Genomic DNA, 19,977 nt, shown 5'->3' with positions numbered 1-19,977 from the left:
AGCCCGCCTCACCCCGCGGAAAGGAGCGACGCGATTGGATGCTGCAGACGTCAGACTCGCGCCACTTCTTGCACCGTGAACCGGGGAGAACCGCGAGCTGCTGCTGAATGAACGCTGGTCTCCCGTCACAGTGAAGCCTTTAAAACCGTGAATTTAAAGAGTATTTCGGTCCGTCGGTGGCTTTTTAGGATTCAGTGGTCAAGTTATCTCACCTGAGGGGCAACGTCTGCAGCCATGGCTCGTAAAGATTATGCGGCAGAGAAAGGTAAAATGGGTGAACGTAACTTTCACACAACAGCATGGCAGCAACAGGTTGGCCTAAACTTCTACATTTTAACTACGTGCTGTCTCTAAATTGCTCGTTTGAAATGCACGTAGCTGGTTTACGTCATGTGATGGTCTGGGTATAAAGTCGGCTCATCTAAATAATCTTAATTCGTTGCGACTGTGCAATAAAGTTATAAAGTATTCACTCGCTCGTCATAACTTCACCTCATTTCCGATCTGAACCAACTTCTATATCGCTATATATTTTTTAAAGTGATGCATAATTACTGTGGGTGTCTGTCGTTTGGCAACTTGTTGGTAACTAGTTTTACATTCTCTTAGCTTGTGTGACCACCGCTACGTGAGGACCCGGATGGGTACTTTTTAAACAAAGGAGCGGGCGCGAGCCTGCGAGCACGTGTCCGTCAATAACGTAGCAACGTAAATTAATGAAGAATCTCAGTCGCGCTGTATTTCTCTTTCAGAAAGTTGACATCACACGCTGCTGTTATTTTGTTGCAATGTGCACATTTTCGAGTTCGGATTAAACACAACTTTGTAATAACGGCGAAGCAACAGGAGATCCATCGTTAATGTTAGACGTCGAAATTCGGCGTGTTAAAAGTTACTCGTTAACTTTATCCGACATGAAGGATAAACCATTAGACTACCCGACGTTATTGTTGTCCTTCAGTAAACCCGCGTCTCCACTCGATGAAACAATACAAGTAACGCTATCAAACTGAATAGCATTAATTAACTTAAATGGATGCATTCGGCTCTCTTAACTCAGAACCACAATACCCCGTTAAAGCTTGTTTTGGGCTTTTTATTAAGCGCCCTGACATCAGATAGTCTTCCTCTTCCTTCGATAGCTCTCCGCCGACCATCGTGACGTCAGCATGATGGACAATCGGCTCGCTCGTTACCTGTCTGTCAATAACACGGACGGTAACGTGTCATTTTTGACGTTTTTAATAATAAAAAAAACGTGAGTCTGCCGCTGTGTCTTGCCAAAGGGCACTTCGAAAGTCTGGTTTGTGGCGTATAGAACACATACTTTATCTCGATGTTACACAAACAAACACTGTTTGGTTTTGACGGTTACAATAACTACTGCTTCTTTAGGTTAACTGAATAGTGAGAAGTTTTACATTGAAGGGTTTGAAACCTGAAGTGTTAGCATAAACGTGAGGCCAGCGACCTGCAACCGCTCAGTTGACTTAAGTTAAGAACAATGGCTCGTATCTGGGGAGCGGTCCACGTATGTTCAGCCCCAAGTCAGCTAAGCTAACGTTTGAAGATGGCTGGCCGTGCCTTGAAAACAACAGCCAGGACTATTTTGGAGTGCGGAGGGGAGGGAGGTTGGGTCGCGGAGGGATACTACAGTGACGAGGCACAAAAGCCATGTGCTGCTTTGTTTACAATAACATCCTCGGAACAGATAAATATTAAACCGGAGCTACAGATTTTCTGCCTCGGCGTCAAAGTAAGTAGAGTATTTTAATCGTCGTGCTCGAGCTAGTTTCGTTTCTTGTTCCGGGGAAATTAATATTGTTAGTAGTTGTAGCTCTTTCGAGAAGTGAGGGGGATATTTTTTCGAAGAGAAAAAAAATGGACACTGAACTGAGCGCGACTGTTGTATTTACATTCTCAACCTGGGGCTATCTCCCGCGTAACATCGGTTATTTTTACTCTAAAACTATGGCGGTCGGTACACTAAGGGGGATTTGGATTCACGCCGTCTCCAGTGGCAGTTTGTGCTCCACTGTTGGCGATAGTGACTCATCGAGATTACAGGATGCCATGTTACTCAACAAAGGGGTCGTCGCAGGACAACAAATTAGCTCCCAGTTTCTAGGCCCATTAGTGGTGGTGTTAATACAGCTTTTAAACCATCAAAGCAGCTTTGATGGCTAAACAAACAAAAAGGTGAAATCAATAAGCAGTTATTTCATTTTTGTGAATATATATATATATATATATATATATATATATATATATATATATATATATATATATATATATATATATATATATATATTAGTGAACTCTCTCCACCTAGTGTTTGCTGAATGTGGCCTGCCTGTTTCTGTTGTGAAATAATACTGAAGGTGTTTTTGTTGTTTTGCAGACAAATGCAAACGGTTCCTGCAGGAGTTTTACTCAGAGGATGACAATGGGAAGAAGGTGTTCAAATATGGAGCTCAACTTGTAAGTGTGGTAAACAGTGAATGTGTAGCTGTTTTGGCCCTAACTAGCGACGTTATTGACATTATTACACATTAATTAGGTGAAGAAATAAGTGATGCGTGATTACTGTCATACCGGTCTTTTAAAAATGAATCAACCAGTTGTCTTTTTTTTAATTATAATTTCAGACACTCTTGGTCCTCTAGAACAGCCCTTTTTTTCTTTTTTTTCTAAACAAAGTGGCTTTATATTTAGTTTGAAACACCAGGTTGTTCCTTGCCTGCTTTTAGAATAATTATTAAAATAATTAAAATAATGCTAAATACAAAAGGGTGGAGGCCGGTGGACCATTTACAGCTGCCTGTTAGTCCAAGTTTTAGAGGTGTTGTTGTTATTATTAAGCAGTATATGTGCAGAAGTAGTCGAATTAAGTGACTTGTTTAATTATTAGTTATTCTGTGCCTATAGGTGGCGCTGGCCCACAGAGAGCAGGTTCCCATCTTCGTGGAACTGGACGACGTGGCCGAGGAAGACCCAGAGCTGGTTGAGAGCATCTGTGAGAATGCCAAGCGCTACCACAGCCTGTTGGCCGACGCCATCCACGAGCTGCTACCAGAGTACAAAGAAAGAGATGTACGTGTTCATGCACATTAATCCTGAATGGACTTTAATTAAAGTCGGAGCATTTTGATTAAACCCGCTGTCGTCAATGGGTGGTACTACAATAAAGTCACAGTATCTGATGATCTGTTTAATTGTTTTTGGTTTACGGTGCCAGTGTATTTATAAAATACCTACTTATTAAAATGGAAACACTTTTGTTGCATCCAGATTGTGGCCAAGGATTCTTTGGACGTGTACATTGAGCACAGGCTGATGATGGAACAAAGGGGTCGTGACCCAGCAGACACCCGAGACACTCGTAACCAATACCCACCTGAACTCATGAGGAGATTGTAAGTTTAATTTTTATTAACATATTAATTATTAAAGCTGTACGTGTACCTATTTTTTTCATGTCTTGAACTCTATTTTTCCTCCACAGCGAGCTGTACTTTAAACCTCCCACCACCGCTAAGCCCAAAGTGGTGCGAGATGTACGAGCGGACAGCATCGGCAATCTGGTGACGGTTCGAGGCATAGTGACGCGTGCCACAGAGGTCAAACCAATGATGGCCGTCGCTACGTACACGTGTGACCAGTGTGGTGCTGAGACCTACCAACCCGTAAGATTGTTTTGCAGTTCTGTGCTCTTTATATTTCATGACAATACGTGCACCTAACTAAGTATTTTCGTCTTTCAGATCCAGTCTCCCACCTTCATGCCCCTCATCATGTGTCCCAGCCAAGAGTGTGTCACCAACAAATCTGGAGGGCGACTCTACCTGCAGAGCAGAGGATCCAAATTTGTCAAGTTCCAGGAGCTGCGTATCCAGGAACATGTAAGTAAGCTATAACACGTTCATTATCACAGTAAAATGCTGACACACCGTTGCAATGAATTGTATTCTCTATTTTGAGCTTTAAGGCGTTTTAAATTTTCTCTTCTTCTGTTGTCCAACAGAGTGACCAGGTGCCCGTTGGAAACATTCCAAGGAGCATGTCTATTTATGCCCGTGGAGAAAACACACGTCTTGCTCAGCCCGGAGATCATGTGGCCATCACCGGGGTTTTCCTCCCTCTTCTGCGCACAGGCTTCAAACAGGCCACCCAGGTATGTGGATTCTACTTAAATAGATTTGTCTGATTTAACCCATTTTGTGCTCAAAATTCTCATCTTTGGCAAGAGCTTTATGTAAGTGTTGGAATGGAAGTATCTGAAATTAAACCAATCCTGATTTTGGTTTTGGAAATTTCAGGGTCTTCTGTCGGAAACTTACCTGGAGGCTCATAACATCACACTCATGAACAAATCGGAGGACGATGAGCTTGGAAATGATGATCTGACTGATGAGGAGCTGCGTGGCATTACAGGTAGGCGCAAGATAGCTAGACTTCAATAAAATACTGTAGTCACCTTTTGATGCTGCTCATTGTCTTGCCCTTTTTAGTAACTGAAGTGATTGTATTTTCTGTTGCAGAGGAGGGATTTTACGAGAAGCTGGCTGGCTCAATAGCACCAGAGATCTACGGACATGAAGATGTAAAGAAGGCTCTGCTCCTGCTGCTGGTTGGAGGGGTGCAACAAGCACCTAAAGGCATGAAAATCAGAGGTGAGCACCTTTTTTTAATTTTTTTTAAAATTTATTTGTATCGCTTATTAAACAATAGGCCAATTAGGGCTTTTTACAACCTAGATAAATAATAATTGTCTCGTTTGCGAGGTCATTCGGTTGATTGCCTTTCTGTTCAGTTGAGTGGGGTCACATTACCAAATTTGTGCAGATCACAGAGCTAGGTGTAATGTTCTGGAACGTTCTCTGAAACGAAGCCTTTGCCTTGTTATGTAATTCTGCAATAACGCTCTTCTCCCTTAAGGCAGCATCAACATCTGCCTGATGGGAGACCCAGGAGTCGCCAAGTCCCAGCTGCTGTCCTACATTGACCGTCTGGCTCCTCGAAGTGAGTGCAGTCCTGTTCACTGGAGTAAATGTCGTGTATCTCGGTTAATATTTTATCCAGTAAGGTATTTTCTCTCCATTAAGGCTTTACATAGTAAAATATTAACTTTTGATGTGATTTTTCTGACACAGGCTTCAGACACTTTAGTTTTAGCTACTTTCTGTCTGACCGCCCTGGTTTGCCATGTAAAAGTACAACGCGTGCCTCTGTCACTTCACCTGGGGTTTGCTCACGTTCTCTTGTCCTCTCTGGTCTTCAGGCCAGTACACGACAGGCCGCGGCTCTTCCGGCGTCGGTCTGACTGCGGCGGTGATGCGTGACCCCGTGACTGGAGAAATGACTCTGGAAGGTGGAGCGTTGGTGCTGGCTGACCAGGGCGTCTGTTGCATTGATGAGTTTGACAAGATGGCCGAGGCTGACCGCACAGCCATCCACGAGGTGATGGAACAGCAGACCATCTCCATCGCTAAGGTAAAGAGGGTGGCGCTGGTGGGGTTCATTAGTTGATACATTAATGTTGAACGCACCTGTCTCATCTCGACTAATTTCTCTTTTCCAGGCGGGAATCATGACGTCCCTCAATGCCCGTTGCTCTATTCTAGCAGCAGCCAACCCCGCCTATGGCCGCTACAATCCACGGAAGAGCATTGAGCAGAACATTCAGCTGCCGGCTGCTTTGCTGTCCCGTTTCGACCTGCTCTGGCTGATCCAGGACAAGCCGGACGCCGACGCTGACCTGCGTCTGGCGCATCACATCACCTACGTCCACCAGCACTCCCGCCAGCCCCCAACTCACTTCACCCCAATCGACATGAAGCTGATGAGGTGATGATCTGCATCATATTTCAAGATGATTATGCCTCACCACTCTGCCATTTCATTTTCGTTTTAGAGTATATCGACACTACCAACTATGTGCAATTTATTTTTTAACATAAATGTTTAAATCCCTTCAGACGATACATCGCTGTGTGTCAGAAGCGGCAGCCTGTGGTGCCCGAGTCGCTGGCCGATTACATCACTGCTGCTTACGTAGAGATGAGGAAAGAGTCCCGAGTCAGCAAAGACACCACCTTCACCTCTGCACGTACCCTTCTGTCCATCCTCCGTCTGTCCACTGCCCTGGTGAGAAATGCACCTTTGTGAACTGTGGGTGGCAGGAAACTTTCAGATCTCTTCCAAAAGTGTGAACTTCAGGAGATGTAATATTCGTCATACAAATGGAGAACTTCATTTGGATTTAATTTTAATAGACAATGAACGCCTTACTAGTGTTGTTTAAATTTGAAAGATGTCCAATTAACATGACAGGGTTAAGATTTTGTTACTGGAGTAATATGAAGTGTTTCTTGACTAATGGTCCGTTGTGCGATAAAGTGCTTACAGTGCAGGTAGTGATAATAACCTGGCCTACTGCGGTGTGAGCACTTCTCTCCCACGCCGGACAAAAGATCTCCAGTCTGCCAAACTGAGGCTGAGTCATCGTGACTCAGCAATAGAAAATCAGATAAATGTACAGTGGTCCCTCGTTTATCGCGGGGGATACTTTCCAAAAACAACCCGCGATAGACGAAATCCGCGAAGTCGTCAGCTTTATGTTTTTACCATTTTTATACATGTTTTAAGGCTGTAAAACCCCTAACCACACACTTTTCTCAGACAGGCATTAACATCTTCTCACATTTCTCTCTTATTAAAACACTCTCAAAGTTTCGCGGATTTAAAAAATAAGCCCGGCCATGTTTAACAAATTTCATTTTATTGACCAATTACGAGGTCCTCTGACCGCGCCTCTTTGTCCAGGAGCCGCTCCGCTGACTTTTTATCCGGACGTATTCTGTCCTGTACAGGAGACACTGCACGGAGGAGACTGATTACAAGGTGTACAGTCCCTCAGCTTAATGAGGGCGCAAAACACGATGCGCGTTCATACTGTACGCTGTAAAAAAAAGCAACAAAAAAAAATTTGCGGAAGGTGAACCGCGATATAGCGAGGGACGACTGTACACAACTATTTGTTGCTGTTCATTTTCAAATCGCACTATAGGAATGTACTGATGTTTTTGTTGAGTTTGTCATTTTTCTTTCAAATGGGCTACAACTCAATTTCATTGTGCATCCCTGCTTTGCGTAATGACGATAATTTATTCGTGAACAATGTATTTTGTTCTTGGCTTTATAAAAATGCATCTAAAAAAATGTTATTTCCTGAATTTAACCTTTTCTGATGTGGTGTCGGCCCCTGGGTGTCAAAAGTGCTGTTTGTGCAGGTAGCAGTCATCCACCTACTGCAAAACCAGCACTTCAGGCAGACGGGTTGGCAATGTGCTGCACACAGATGTCCACAAGGTGGCAAACTGCAACCAGCCCTGTGAGAGGAACCTAGTGGTAGTACTGAAGAGAATCAAGGATGTATTTACCTGCACATCGACTGACACTGCATTTGTTTTCCGATGCTACAGACGTTGCATGTGCGTAACCATGCGAGTGAGTCGAGGTTTGTCTGATCCTGACCAGCTTTGCAGGGTGGGCAGTATGCGTTATGAGCGGCTGTGCAAACCCATGCAAAACTGACCATGGCCAGAACCGTCATCACTATGAAGATGAAGATTTTATGCCGAGAAAAATGTTCAGTGGTTCATTTTAGGCATTTAGTTTGGCTTTTATTTCCACCTGTAGAGAGACTAGCTGGTGTTGAGAGGCGGAGACTTGGGCAATTGCCGGCCATCCCAGAGGGCATTGCACTTGTCTCGGTCTGACAGTGCCGGCACAGCGCAGCCTTCGTAATCAGACAGATGTCAAACTCAAATTTCTACTGCGATACACATTTTCTTGATCTTAATTCGTTCTCAATCACATCCCCGTTCATTTGGTTGCCTCTGCAGGCTCGCCTTCGCATGATGGAGACTGTGGAGAAGGAAGATGTGAACGAGGCAATGAGAATGATGGAGATGTCAAAGGATTCGCTACAAGCAGACAAGTCCAGCACCACGAGGTTAGTGTTACCAGCGCCTGATTGATGCTATTCGTCTAGCTCCGTGTAACATGAGTGGCCGGACGTCATCCAACCCAGAATGCCCTTTTATGAGTTTCTCATATGCCCGTAACAGTAGCTACATATCCTGTAGGAAGCTGTAAAACGTCTCTGGGTTTTTATGGAAACTCTCTTCCCACAGAACCATGTTCTCTGACACGGACTTCAGGATTAGGGACGTGGTGGCCTTACCATGTACCATATCTTTTTAAAATGTTATCAGTTTGATCAATTAGAGTACTTTTTAACATCTGACGCAAAAAAAAATCATGTCTTGTTACTACACAAATAACGCATATTTGCTTTTACACTGAACGATTTATATTGCATTCATGTCTTTGTTTTGCGTATGGATCCGGAGGCCAGCAGTTTCCCTGATTCCAATCATCTAATTGTTCAAAGATCAAAATCACCTTCCAACCATTCAAACGTGACCTAATAATAATTGTTTTGTCTCATCCGAACATAAAACAAAGCGCGTGGTTTTCCGATGGTTACGTACCAGACAGGCACGCGTGGGAATCTTATCACAGCTAACTGTATTTCACAAAGTGTCAAACTATTTGTTAAAATCAATACTCCCTTTCTACACGCTCTATCATAAACATTTAATTTGAACTCTACAGCAAAAGACCAGCGAGTGTCTCTGAAATGACCAACTCCTTTCATTCTGCACAGGACTCAGCGTCCGGCCGACGTCATCTTCTCTCTGGTACGTGAGCTCTCCACGGAGGGCGTGGCGGGCCGCGGCGGAGCCGGAGGAGTGGTTCGCATGGCCGAGGCAGAACAGCGTTGCGTCACCCGCGGCTTCACCCCCGCCCAGTTCCAGGAAGCGCTGGAGGAGTACGAGGAGCTGAACGTCTGGCAGGTCAACCAGGCCCGAAGCCGCATCACCTTCGTCTGAAGAAACCCGCAACAGCGTTTCAGTCGCCTGAGGGCAAGTCTTTGCAACACAAGCCGAGCAGAACCCAGACATTTTCGAAACTTGGCTATTTTTGCAATAATCCCTGCTGGTGGTGACCCAAAGCTTTTTTTTTTTATGCTATTCCTGTTCACCAGTAAATCTTTTTGTAAATACGTGTCAGAATTTGGAATGGTGTACTATCTGCAGTTTAAGGCTTCAAAAGCTTCTATGTGCTTTGACAAAAAGCATTTCTGTACATTATCACACAAGATAGCCTTGTATTGTGATGGATTGTTATAATAAATTGATGGTTGAATACGATGCTGTTTTGTGGTTCATGTGGACTCTGGTGTGAACATGGAATAAAGAAAGTTGCAGCCAGCCCCAATCAACTAGTGGCGCTGCGTTCAGTCCATCCTTCAACATGCCTCGTAAAACATGCTTAAATACAGTGCTGAAACCAACCATTATTTCCATTATGTTTGGGTCTATAAACATGTGAAATGTCCAAGTTCCTAAAAGCCCAAGGCTATGTCTTCAAATATTAATAGTTGTTAAGAGCTGCACCGACATTCATCCTTCCTTCAGTAATATAAAGTTTGCCAGAGCCGTATGCTGAACAACCGCTCCACCTCATGATGCTCCTTCCTCCAGACTTCACTGCTGGTCTGGTGTTTAGTGCAATGCCCTTTGACCTCCTAACATGGTGTATTACGGCATCCACAGAGTTCCATTGTGGACTCATCTGAACAAACTGGACTCCCAGTCTTACACATGCTTATCTAAATGCTGTGCAGCAAACTTTAAACAAGCTTCAACATGTTTTTCTTCAGCAGTGGAGTCTTGGTGGTGAGCGTGCATACAGGCCACGGCGGTTGAGTGCATTACTTATTGTTTTCTTTCATAATTGGACCTGCTCATTCCAGTGGTCCTTGGCTCTTGCACAACATTTCTGATGATTATTTTCTCTCTTCTGTCAGAATTATTGGGAGGAGCATTGGGAAGGTGGACGGTTTATCGGGAAAATATGCTTTTATTATGCTCTTTCTACTTCTAGATTAAGGCCCCCGACAATGCTCACTGGAACATGTTTGCATCAATTAGGTTGAATCCAATAGAAAATCTATGGAAAGAGCTAAAGATCAGAGTTCATACCGACGGAAGCGTCATGATGTGAAGAATGGGCCAACGTCCCACTTGATTTGTTTGGTTTTCTTTGTATGTCTGGATTACTTACATCTGGTGAAACTGTCATGTCAATAGCACCACCAGAAATGTATTTCCTGAGAACAATTGTTACATGTTCACCACTTATTTTAGCCGCTGTATATAGTATATACGTGTGTGACCTGCATTAAGTCTATATGAGGTGTAGTAAGTTGTTTGTTGCTTCATATGAGAATTCAGCTTCAGTCTAATTTTAAGTGCATTTATACACAATAGTGAACACGCAAAGACAAAAATATAAATGCCTCTTTGCTGCTCCGCGCTGATAACCAGCAGTCGGTCACAGAACCGTTAAAAAAAGCAGGTGTCCTCTGGGTAAAAATAACAGCCTTCTGGTGCCGACAGCTCCAGCAACTCATTATAAATGTACATTCAAGGCAGCGCAGATCGTCAGCTATGATTTTTACTGTCTTTTTGGCTGAGTTATTGTGTTAGTAGGCAGCATTTTCCCCCACAGTTGCAGTTGTCCCAGCAGGTGATGCTTTCCTTCCAGACTTAATGGGGAGTTTCCATTTGAAGTCGGTTCTTTTTATGGCTTTGCAGCTAAAAGTGCAGGTTTTTTCTTCTTAATTGGCGCCAAAGGCCACATATTAAACAAAGAGAGGTGGAGACAAGATTTGGGTGTCGAAGTTGGTGGAGAACTATTGGACAGGAGACAATGTGTCGGGGGGTCGGACACGGAGATCTGTATTTAACCCGCTCGGCCCTGTTGGTGCAGAAAAGACCGCTTCCTGAGACAGGTGAGGAAAACATTGTGGGGTGATCCGTTTTAGCCACTTAGTGATGACTAATATAACTGGAAACTGCATGTAATTCAGTTTTCATCCTTATTTCCTGTCGCTGCTTGGTTTAATATTTCCTACAGAACAATGTGTATTTAGAATCAAAAGAAGACAAAGTTAACCTCAGGATGTGAAGTGTTTCTTGTAATACTATGAAACATCAGTCTGAATATTTTCTCCCATCTATTATACAATAAAATTATACTTTAAAAGGCCTGCACTTTTAAATATGTGAAACAAGCCAAATAGTTTCTTCTATACATGTATAATGTTTGTGTGATCAGTGGTGTATTACTAGAGTGAAATTAGTTTTTAAAAGATTACAATTTATATTATCAAATAGAAATATCTTTATTTAAACTTCTACTATTTTCCTGTTAATGATGCAAATCTATTATTGCCATAAAACACAGGAGTTTGCAATGCTTTCTTCATTATGGCTGTTGGGGGCACTCGGCTGTGTGATGTTGCTCCCGGGTAAGTGTTGATTCTTTTATTGTATAACTACTAAAAAAAAGTACAAAAACCTGTGAAAGCAAGATGATCAACATCCATCACATGTCTCCTCCTGCAGGCCTGCTGGAGGCCAAAACGTTTTTAAGCACCATCAAGCAGGAAGGTAGGTGCCGATCTGTAATAACTTCAGGATATCACAGCTGAAAATAACTGTGAAGAAGTTCTGTATCATTTAAAGGACTGCGCTTCATCTCCTCTCTTAACAGAGATGGTACCCGTCGCTAATGTTGGCATCGCCTCAGAAACGGCAAACGGCTTTCTGAGTCACTCCAGACCGAAGCGCAACTCAGACCCCAGGTGGCACAGAGGAAACCCAGACTTCCAGTCTTACTACCGCTACTACAGCAGCATCGGACACACTGAGGGGGTGAGTATTTACAGATAGAAGGTAAAGATATGGTACTTTGTGCACACTTTCTCATCCTGGGAGACTCCAGTGAGAATCTAAATGTCTCTGGGAGTATGACCTCAAAAATAATTATACTAGCAGAAATGCATCCGAAGACAGAATGTGTTAATTCAGGACAATCGTTATCCACACACCCAGAATTATTAAATGCCTCAGAAAGCTTTTATATATATATTTTAAAATAGAAATATTACAGTTAAAATTGATTTCACTTGTGGGCTTCCTGCTGTGAAGCAAAAAATTGCATCCCACATCGCATGCGAATATGTGGTGTCCATGTTCATCATCCGTGTCGCCCCGGGTCGGAAATGTTACCGGATTCAAACCAGGGACGCTCTCTTCACACCATCAGCATCATCTGGATGATTTAACCCTGAACCCCGACACTGTCTGAACCTCCTTTTGCAATGATGAAATATGTATGTTCTTCATTGATTTCTCCTTTTATTTTCCCTCTCCTCTCAGCTCTATGAGATTGACAAGTTGCGGATGCTCTACCAGCAGATGAGGTACCTGGAGCACACCTACGGCCCCGACGCGTCCTATTACCAGAACAAGCTGGCAATGCCGATGGCCGTGTGTGACCCAGCCACAGACAAGAAGTGCAAAATCGCTCCTCCGTCTTCAATGAAAGGGGTCCCGATTCCCACAGAGCCCCCAGCAACCCCTCCTCCTCTCCCTCCTGCTCCAGTCATTTCCCAGGCTGACGTTCTCTACCTGTGCAACAAGAAAGACCCCCTCTGTAAGCCCCACATCGTCTACCTGCCCAGCGGCTCCGTGCCTGTGCTCTGCGACCCCCGCTACCACCCCCACTGCACCCCCCAGAAAGCTTCGGCTCCCGTCTTAGTGCCCGGACCTCCACCAATGAAGTCCGCCCCCCCTCCACCAATGAAGTCCGCCCCCCCTCCACCAATGAAGTCCGCTCCCCCTCCACCAATGAAGTCCGCACCACCTCCACCTCCACCGGTCCTCATCAAGAAGTCTCTCCCGGTCCCCATCCGCACCTTCAAGGGCATGGAGTACGACTGTGACCCCTACTGGGACCCTGATTGCCTGATTGATCACCCACCCAGGCCCATGAAGGGGAAGATCATGATGCCCCCGCCACCTCCACCTGTGGTGGAGGAAAAGAAAGAGGAAAAGGTGGTGGAGCCAGCTCTCCTTACCCCCATGAAGAAGAAAGTCTACCCGTACTACTACCCGAGGCCCTACGACCCCAGGGATGACCTGTACGACGACGCCCGCTTCCAATACCCGCAGCCCTCGACTGCAGATGAGCCTGCAGAGTCAGGCCACAGTCAGTAAGGCATCCAGGAAGTGATGGAGGAAAGAGGGTGTAACTTTAAATGAAACAGACTTTGATTGAAAACAATAAGGTTGAACATTGTTCATTGTTTGAGGGATTATAACATCTGCAAATGTACCATCATGGACTACGACTTGTACTAAAGCGTTGAAAAGTTGCGTATTTGTTTAAACCTTATCAAATTGACAACTGTTAATGTATTGATGTGTTTCCTATCATCACTGTCAGAACGTTAACAAAAACTGTTTTTAGTCTTCACAAGCATGTAATGCAAATACTTTTTTAATAATGATATAATAAAGTTTCACAAAACAGTTTTTCATCGGTGAAGGAGTAGTATTTTGGCTCTGTAAATACTTTCTTCTTAAAGGTGCAGGAAGACAGAAAGGTATATAAATGTTTGCTCCAGCTCGAGCCACATGGCACGTAGAAGCAGACTAGTAAAGTAAAGTGCTAACATGCATGGCGGGGGTCTTCATGTCTGGTGCCGCTTTACATTTAATACCCATAAAAATGCTGACTCCTGTTAGACCCCCGACTTTGTAGCCGTAACGCCCCCCCTCCCCCCTCCCTCCCTCCCAATCGAACAGCAGGAACACAACTTCAAAAGACAAACTGAAAACACTCCTGACAATAAACCTGCAGCTGCACATCCGACCGACACCGACTCATTTCAGAGTGCAGCTCTGACGTTGTGTAGAGTTACTAGATTGTCTCCCCTATTACAATCATTTATGCATAAAAAGAAGAGCGCTGAAAATCCCATTAAAGCAATAAGCTGATCCCTTATTACATAATGAGCAATAACATAAACAGAATTAATAGTATAATCGTACAATAATAGTGGATTACTTTGAATTTAAGAAAGAGTTGAGCGATTTTTGTAATCAAACGCTTTTTGATACTCTTGGATGAAAATTGTTTGAAACGTAATTAGTTTCAGCAAACCAAAAAGGCCAACAGATCTAGATGAACCAAAGTGCAAGAATAAACTGCTGTGCGTGTTTGTCTCTGCTTTGGCTGACTGCCAGTTTAACAGAAGAGCCCTCTCACCCTGCAGCCCATTCCCTGTTTATTGTACAGGATGTGGAACTTGTTGGGGAACTGGTTTATACTGGTGCAGGTCTTGCTGCTGGTGCCTAAGTAGGCCATGAGGCCCACGTCATTACATTGCTGCAGGAGGGAAGGAAGGCACATCAAAAAAGCACTTGTGAGGCAATACAACACAGGGTGTGACTGTGCTAATCTTTCCTTTTTAGATGTGCAGATTCAAATCTTTGAATTGATTAAACGTCCAAGCATTGCAGGGGATAAAAGCTGCATTGTTGATCTGTGCCGTAGACCTCATCTGTTGTCCGAAAACTATTAACGTCAATGAAGCACACAGCAGCATTCTGGGTGGCCTGCAGACGATCCAGAGCAGACATTTAAAGTAGAGTAGTTATATATAATATAGAACAACTATAGAACAGCTAAAGGCGCGTATGAACGTCTCAGTTTACTCGTTTCATTCACAAGGCGGCCATTTCCTTCAAAGTTCAAGAGTTCATTAAAAATCTGCCGAAAGGGAATTCTGTATGTTTTGAAGTTTGTACCTCAACCATCTTCTTTTAAGAATTAATTACATGAATTTTGTTTAAACATTTTTTTCCCCATATAATATAGTATGACTGATTACATACTTTTCCATTCTTCATGAGACTCAACGAAATATTATCTTGTGACATTCTTACAACATATAACTCTGCCATTACTGTTTTTTTGACTGACATTGTTTCTGTGTAAGATACTTGTTTGGGTGTTTTTACGACACTCTTTATGACATCTTGTTGCAGACGCCTGCTCCATGTGTTTAAACCTCCTCGTAGTGTTTTAATTTGTACGCTGTGTGGAACATGCGTCTGTTTTGGCTCATCTTCTTCCTGTCTGAGGAGCTGGGCTCCTGGTTGGAGCGCCACCTGACCTCACTCTCCAGTCCAAAAGACACAATTATGGGACACACTTGACGACCCGCCAATAAACCTTTTCGTCGTTGTTGGAGAACAATTACGTTCTCATGATTTTTTTACTTTGACATCTTTCCTATCACTTCAAGGCATAATACAACATTTTTTTTACAACATTTATGGAATATTATGATTATAATTCAACATGTTTAATCCAATTAAACGCATACAACACTTCCTTATGACATAATATACTATTCCATGTTTCAATATTATTTTCATGAATACTATACAATCTTGCAAGCTTAGAAAGAAGAAGAGTCGAAGTCCAATGAAAAAAATCAGCAGATTATTTATTACATACAGCAACATGAAACACTAAAACAAACGGGGTAAAATATTATAACGTTCATGTTTAGTGGATTCATTTCTGTGCGTAACCACGAAAAGGTTTTGCCATTTTGTACATATCTCTTTTAGATTTGTGTAATGAAGTGTTTCTCGATACACTTGTGGTTGAAAATAGTAAACTTGTTGGAAAAGTTACTGCAGAATTTGTTTTAGCAAACCAAAATTACAAACATATCCAAAAAGAACAAAAAAAAAACAGAAAAAGAAACTGCAGTGCATGTTTGTCTCTCTGCTTCGGCTGACTGCCCGCTCAAAAGAAGAGTCCTCTCATCCTCCGGCCGATTCCCTGTCTGTCGTACAGGACGTTGAACTTGTTGATGAACTGGTTCATACTGTTGCAGGTCTTGGTGATGGTGCCTAGGTAAGCCATGAGGCCCACGTCATTACATTGCTGCAGGGGGGGAAGAAAAGAAAGGCAGCGTTACAGAAATCACCTGCCAATAAGACATTTCATTTTCAAAATCCTAAATCAACTTGGAATTGTCCACACGTGGCTGAGCCTCACATCTCACCCCCTACACGCTGAAAACACTCACCAGCACCAAAACAATGCATTGATCCGCAGCTGAAAATGGTTCCCAAGAAATGCAATATTTACTCCTGTCTGAGTGCCGTTTGCTAAATAGTGCCCTGCTGTTTTATAAAATTATTGAAGCTTTTGGAAAATAAAAACGTGTATAGAATCCAAGTTATGTGCTATTATTGATATTACCCTCGGATCTGAACTCTGTCCACTAAAACAGACATGGACTGTCTATGGCATCTGTCGTAAAACCATCACCGTACTGGTGTCTCCTCCTGTCTGTTTATCGTTCTGATTACAAAAGAATAACCATAATCTTAAGAACAGAAACTATAGATTTGTGTTCAGAATGAAGTTGCTTTGGGTTCAGAGCCAGAGCGACTGGGGAGGTGAACGTCTTTAGAGATGGACCGAGCTTGTTTTAGCCTTTTCTCTAGATTCTTTGATACGAATGCTATCCTTATCCTTTGGCATTTTGATGAAACCACCAACATGCGTTAGCGTGTAAAAACATGTTGTGCGTTAAGGTACACAAAGCTTGCTTACATCATAGAAGTCAGTTTTGAATTTTATGGTACTGAGAACCGGCAATCTGTGGCACAGGGCGTTGGCTTCTCGAAGGATCTCGTGGTTAAATGGCACCTCTCCTGCGGTCCAGAAGAAATAAAACAAGTCAAAGCACGGTTTATTAAACATTGAGATAAGACGATGCTGTCATGCCGGTGTCAAACAGGGGAGCGTAATTATGGAGGTGTGTCCGAGTGTAAAAGTGAGGAAAGGAAACATCTCATCTAAGAACAGATGTTTTCTTGACTTATTCTTCACATTTTTTTGCTCCCAAAGCCTCAATTAGACCCCGTCGTCCTCTCACCTGATTCCACGGCTTTGACGTACTCTAGAATTATCTTCACCCGGCTGTGGAGCATCTTTATCGCACTGTGCTGGGCTATAAGGTGCTCTGCAACTAACAGAGAAAACCAAGAGAACACTGGAGTTAAGACAGAGTACATGTTGTCTGATTGGGTCCCATCGTCAGTTTGCAGGTTAAACATCTTCTTTTGGAATAAATAAAAGACATTTTGTTGGACTAATCGATTGATTAATTTAATTCGCCAGAAGGAACCACACAAGGGTTTTTAGTTTTTCTGAATTTATTGTACACGAGACTTCGACATATCATCTTTAATTCAATATGCGGCAGCAATCTGTAAATCATATAAGATAAGGGAGCCTGTGATCTGCGTCAGAATTATTTAATTATGAATTCTCTTTACTTTTCACACATTGACATCAGAGTTTGATTTTTTTTTTTTCTGGTCAATATTAATGAATTGGACTTAAGTCTACCAAATATCCTAATTAGATACCAACTAAAACCAGTATATGGCGGAAAATGCATTGAATAATTTGAGCTCATATACCCACAGATGAAACACACAACACTTTAAAATCCTAAATACCAGATGAGTCCTTTGTGAATGAGGGATTATGTTAGTAAGTACATCTTGTAAACAACACAGTCCATTACAGACTAATCTTCTGCTGCTCTACCAAGCCTGTCTTTTTAATCTTTAATTTGAATAGTCTTTCATATTCTGGTCACAAATATAAAGCACAAAGAAGTCACAACATTGCTGCTGAAATTGAACTAACAGTACAGAATAAATCAGAGCTGCAATAGCCATTTTATTTGGATCTTTAAAATCTGAGATAAGAGATGAGATAACACCTTTTATGAGTTATAGGTTAAATAAACAATGTTTATAAAATCAACCTTAACAACAATACATAATGATTTATAGCCAACAGGACATCTCAGCCACTGTGTTTACATTACAGAACATTAACTCTTACCTGTTGAGTTTTCTCCGGTCCCCGTGGCCGTCATTCGAGCTACGTGGTCGACCCCGATTCTCTCGGCTTCTTCTGTGGCCAGAGTGTACGTCAGCTCAGCAAACAACATGGTAGCCTAAAAAATAAAAAGAGACATTGACAATTCTCAATGGAAATCTGGCTCACTGCTGCAGGAAAGGTTATGTAAATGATGATGAGAAATATGAAGATTACCTCGCCATTGATGATGTCAATCACAGATTCATAAACGCTAACGGGAAGCTGAAGGGAAAAAGGCACATCATTTAAAAGCAGCTGTGTCTAAATCGTTTTCTCATTTATGAAGTTAAAATGCAGAGGAACTCACATCTGTGTGCTTGGACATTGGATTGAGCTTGAGGAAGAGAGGGCTCTCAATAATTTCACACACCTGGCAGAGAATAAGGAAAATAAGTAAGAAATTGTAGTGCAAACAACCTAACAGAACTATCAGGCTTGAAGATGATTTTACTTTTATTGATAACAACAAAATAAAAGTCACCTCGGGAAATAACCAGTGCATTGCATGTCGTTTTTGTGAGTTGACATTGTGTTGGAATTCAGTAAACACAACATCTATATTGGTTGATCATGAATCAATAACACAAAATGTCAGAATCTCTGCGATATTTATGCTCGGTGTTAGTTTTCAATGTAAAATTTGTATCTCAGGTATCTGACCGATCGCGGTGAATGCAGGACAACCCTGATTTAAAACCGTGGTGTCCGGTTGCTGCTGACTCAGTGAGTGAGGATCCGTGACAAGTTAAAGATGTTCGTTCAACTTGACTGTACATACCAGCCCCTTCAACTTTTGCCTACCTGCTTGTGAATGTGGATGTCTGATGCGTCAGGAGGGCCGCCTGTGGTGTACCAGCCCAAGAACTCCATCTCTTTGAAGACCTGTTTAACTGAGAGACAAAAAGCACATTACTTTGTTTATCAATAAATTAATCTAATGTTTCCCCTGTGAAGAAATCTGTCACTGATGTTTCTTTAAAAGGATTTGGCGGGTGAGGACGGGTTTGTTAACCAAATCCTGACGTGGAAAGTTTGCACCACATATTGTATTAATTTTAGCAAGTCCCCTATGGACTGTTACAGTAGACAATGAATGTGTCAAAGAAGAACCAAAACATGAATGCATTTATAGGTATCTTGGCAATATGGGACCCTTGACCTAAAATAGTTTCTGCCAGACCCGTGTAGTCTGAAATATCTGAGTAGATCATGTAATGTATATGTCTCCACTTTTCTTATTCCAATTATCACTCCCACACACAAAAAAAGTATTTTAGGAATTGAACTCTATGAGGCTTGTTTTGCTAATATCAATAATTAAGTCACTTTCTGAAACACAAGCAGGGCTCAGAAGGGGAGTATGTCTTCTTCTGTATTCTCACACCAACACAGGCCTGCCAGGGCATCACTGGCTGCACTGCATTTTTAAAACATTGTCATATAAGGAGAAACTTTTTTAAACAGAATAGAGCTGTTTTCTTGCCCTTAACAAATACAAACCACTAACATTGTTCCTCCTTGGTGTAGTAGTACTCTTTGTCAATATGCACTCGGTCATCTACTGTGTGAGACAGCAACTCAAAGGAGTTCATCACCTCGATGTTTCTTCCCTCCTGCTTCCCGATCAGGGCGCCAATCACTGAGCAGGAGAAATAAACACAGTAATATATAATAACCTTCTTAATTACACTCAGTTACTGAACATTAGACCAACTGTGAATTACACTACTGCTCACAAGCCATTTTTCCCCAATACATACCCTGCATTGGTCGTCCCTCTTGTGAGCGGATGCGTATCCAGTGGTCGGATATGTTGAGGATAACCAGAGGGTGTAAGGCCACAGAAACGCTTCCGGTGACGCCTGCGGCCATAACACTGGGGCTGGCTACAGTCACACAAAGTAGGTGGGCATTATTATTGGGTTATTGATTGAACATTTGCTAATATAAGTAAGGATTCAGTGATGCGTGTTTGAAACCAATTCAATGTAACAATAATAGCGC

General features: G+C 42.6%; 3 protein-coding genes across 4 annotated transcripts; 2 read left to right on the top strand and 1 right to left on the bottom strand.

Annotated features, from left to right (window-relative positions):
- Positions 1 to 55: 55 nt before the first annotated feature.
- mcm7 (minichromosome maintenance complex component 7) lies at positions 56 to 9,281 on the top strand. 2 transcript variants are annotated; one of them, XM_068584655.1, is made up of 15 exons: positions 56 to 265; positions 2,402 to 2,481; positions 2,929 to 3,093; positions 3,292 to 3,416; positions 3,506 to 3,686; positions 3,765 to 3,902; positions 4,025 to 4,174; positions 4,320 to 4,434; positions 4,542 to 4,673; positions 4,939 to 5,022; positions 5,282 to 5,493; positions 5,582 to 5,847; positions 5,979 to 6,147; positions 7,908 to 8,017; positions 8,735 to 9,281. In XM_068584655.1, the coding sequence occupies exons 1-15, from the start codon at positions 235 to 237 to the stop codon at positions 8,958 to 8,960; spliced, it is 2,184 nt and encodes a 727-aa protein (XP_068440756.1). In that variant the 5' UTR covers positions 56 to 234; the 3' UTR covers positions 8,961 to 9,281. The 2 variants fall into 2 exon arrangements, with proteins under 2 accessions (XP_068440756.1, XP_068440764.1); XM_068584663.1 differs by lacking the exon at positions 56 to 265 and adding an exon at positions 1,738 to 1,756.
- A 2,228-nt stretch (positions 9,282 to 11,509) lies between these two features.
- On the top strand, positions 11,510 to 13,199 carry LOC137794653 (uncharacterized). Its single transcript, XM_068591581.1, has 3 exons — positions 11,510 to 11,588; positions 11,692 to 11,852; positions 12,360 to 13,199. The coding sequence occupies exons 1-3, from the start codon at positions 11,510 to 11,512 to the stop codon at positions 13,197 to 13,199; spliced, it is 1,080 nt and encodes a 359-aa protein (XP_068447682.1).
- A 2,279-nt stretch (positions 13,200 to 15,478) lies between these two features.
- Positions 15,479 to 19,870, bottom strand: cops6 (COP9 signalosome subunit 6). The gene is made up of 9 exons (XM_068593319.1): positions 19,734 to 19,870; positions 19,481 to 19,612; positions 18,775 to 18,863; positions 18,281 to 18,343; positions 18,148 to 18,195; positions 17,935 to 18,049; positions 16,952 to 17,044; positions 16,627 to 16,727; positions 15,479 to 15,948 (listed from the first exon to the last, which is right to left on the bottom strand). The coding sequence occupies exons 1-9, from the start codon at positions 19,843 to 19,845 to the stop codon at positions 15,808 to 15,810; spliced, it is 894 nt and encodes a 297-aa protein (XP_068449420.1). The 5' UTR covers positions 19,846 to 19,870; the 3' UTR covers positions 15,479 to 15,807.
- Positions 19,871 to 19,977: the final 107 nt, after the last annotated feature.

Source organism: Clinocottus analis, unplaced genomic scaffold, assembly GCF_023055335.1.
Source record: "Clinocottus analis isolate CAN_PGR_092001 unplaced genomic scaffold, fCliAna1.0.p SCAF_10, whole genome shotgun sequence".
Lineage (NCBI taxonomy): Eukaryota > Metazoa > Chordata > Actinopteri > Perciformes > Cottidae > Clinocottus > Clinocottus analis.
This window is presented reverse-complemented; position numbering and strand designations above follow the sequence as displayed.

Coding starts and splice junctions, on each gene's coding strand:
- LOC137794653 (XM_068591581.1), top strand. CDS start 11,510: ATGATCAACATCCATCACATGTCTCCTCCTGCAGGCCTGCTGGAGGCC. Junction 11,589..11,691: donor AAGCACCATCAAGCAGGAAG/GTAGGTGCCGAT, acceptor CTCTCTTAACAG/AGATGGTACCCGTCGCTAAT. Junction 11,853..12,359: donor GCATCGGACACACTGAGGGG/GTGAGTATTTAC, acceptor CTCTCCTCTCAG/CTCTATGAGATTGACAAGTT.
- cops6 (XM_068593319.1), bottom strand. CDS start 19,845: ATGGCCGCAGGCGTCACCGGAAGCGTTTCTGTGGCCTTACACCCTCTG. Junction 19,613..19,733: donor AGAGGGACGACCAATGCAGG/GTATGTATTGGG, acceptor TCTCCTGCTCAG/TGATTGGCGCCCTGATCGGG. Junction 18,864..19,480: donor CTACACCAAGGAGGAACAAT/GTTAGTGGTTTG, acceptor TTTGTCTCTCAG/TTAAACAGGTCTTCAAAGAG.
- mcm7 (XM_068584655.1), top strand. CDS start 235: ATGGCTCGTAAAGATTATGCGGCAGAGAAAG. Junction 4,435..4,541: donor GGAGCTGCGTGGCATTACAG/GTAGGCGCAAGA, acceptor TTTCTGTTGCAG/AGGAGGGATTTTACGAGAAG. Junction 8,018..8,734: donor GACAAGTCCAGCACCACGAG/GTTAGTGTTACC, acceptor CATTCTGCACAG/GACTCAGCGTCCGGCCGACG.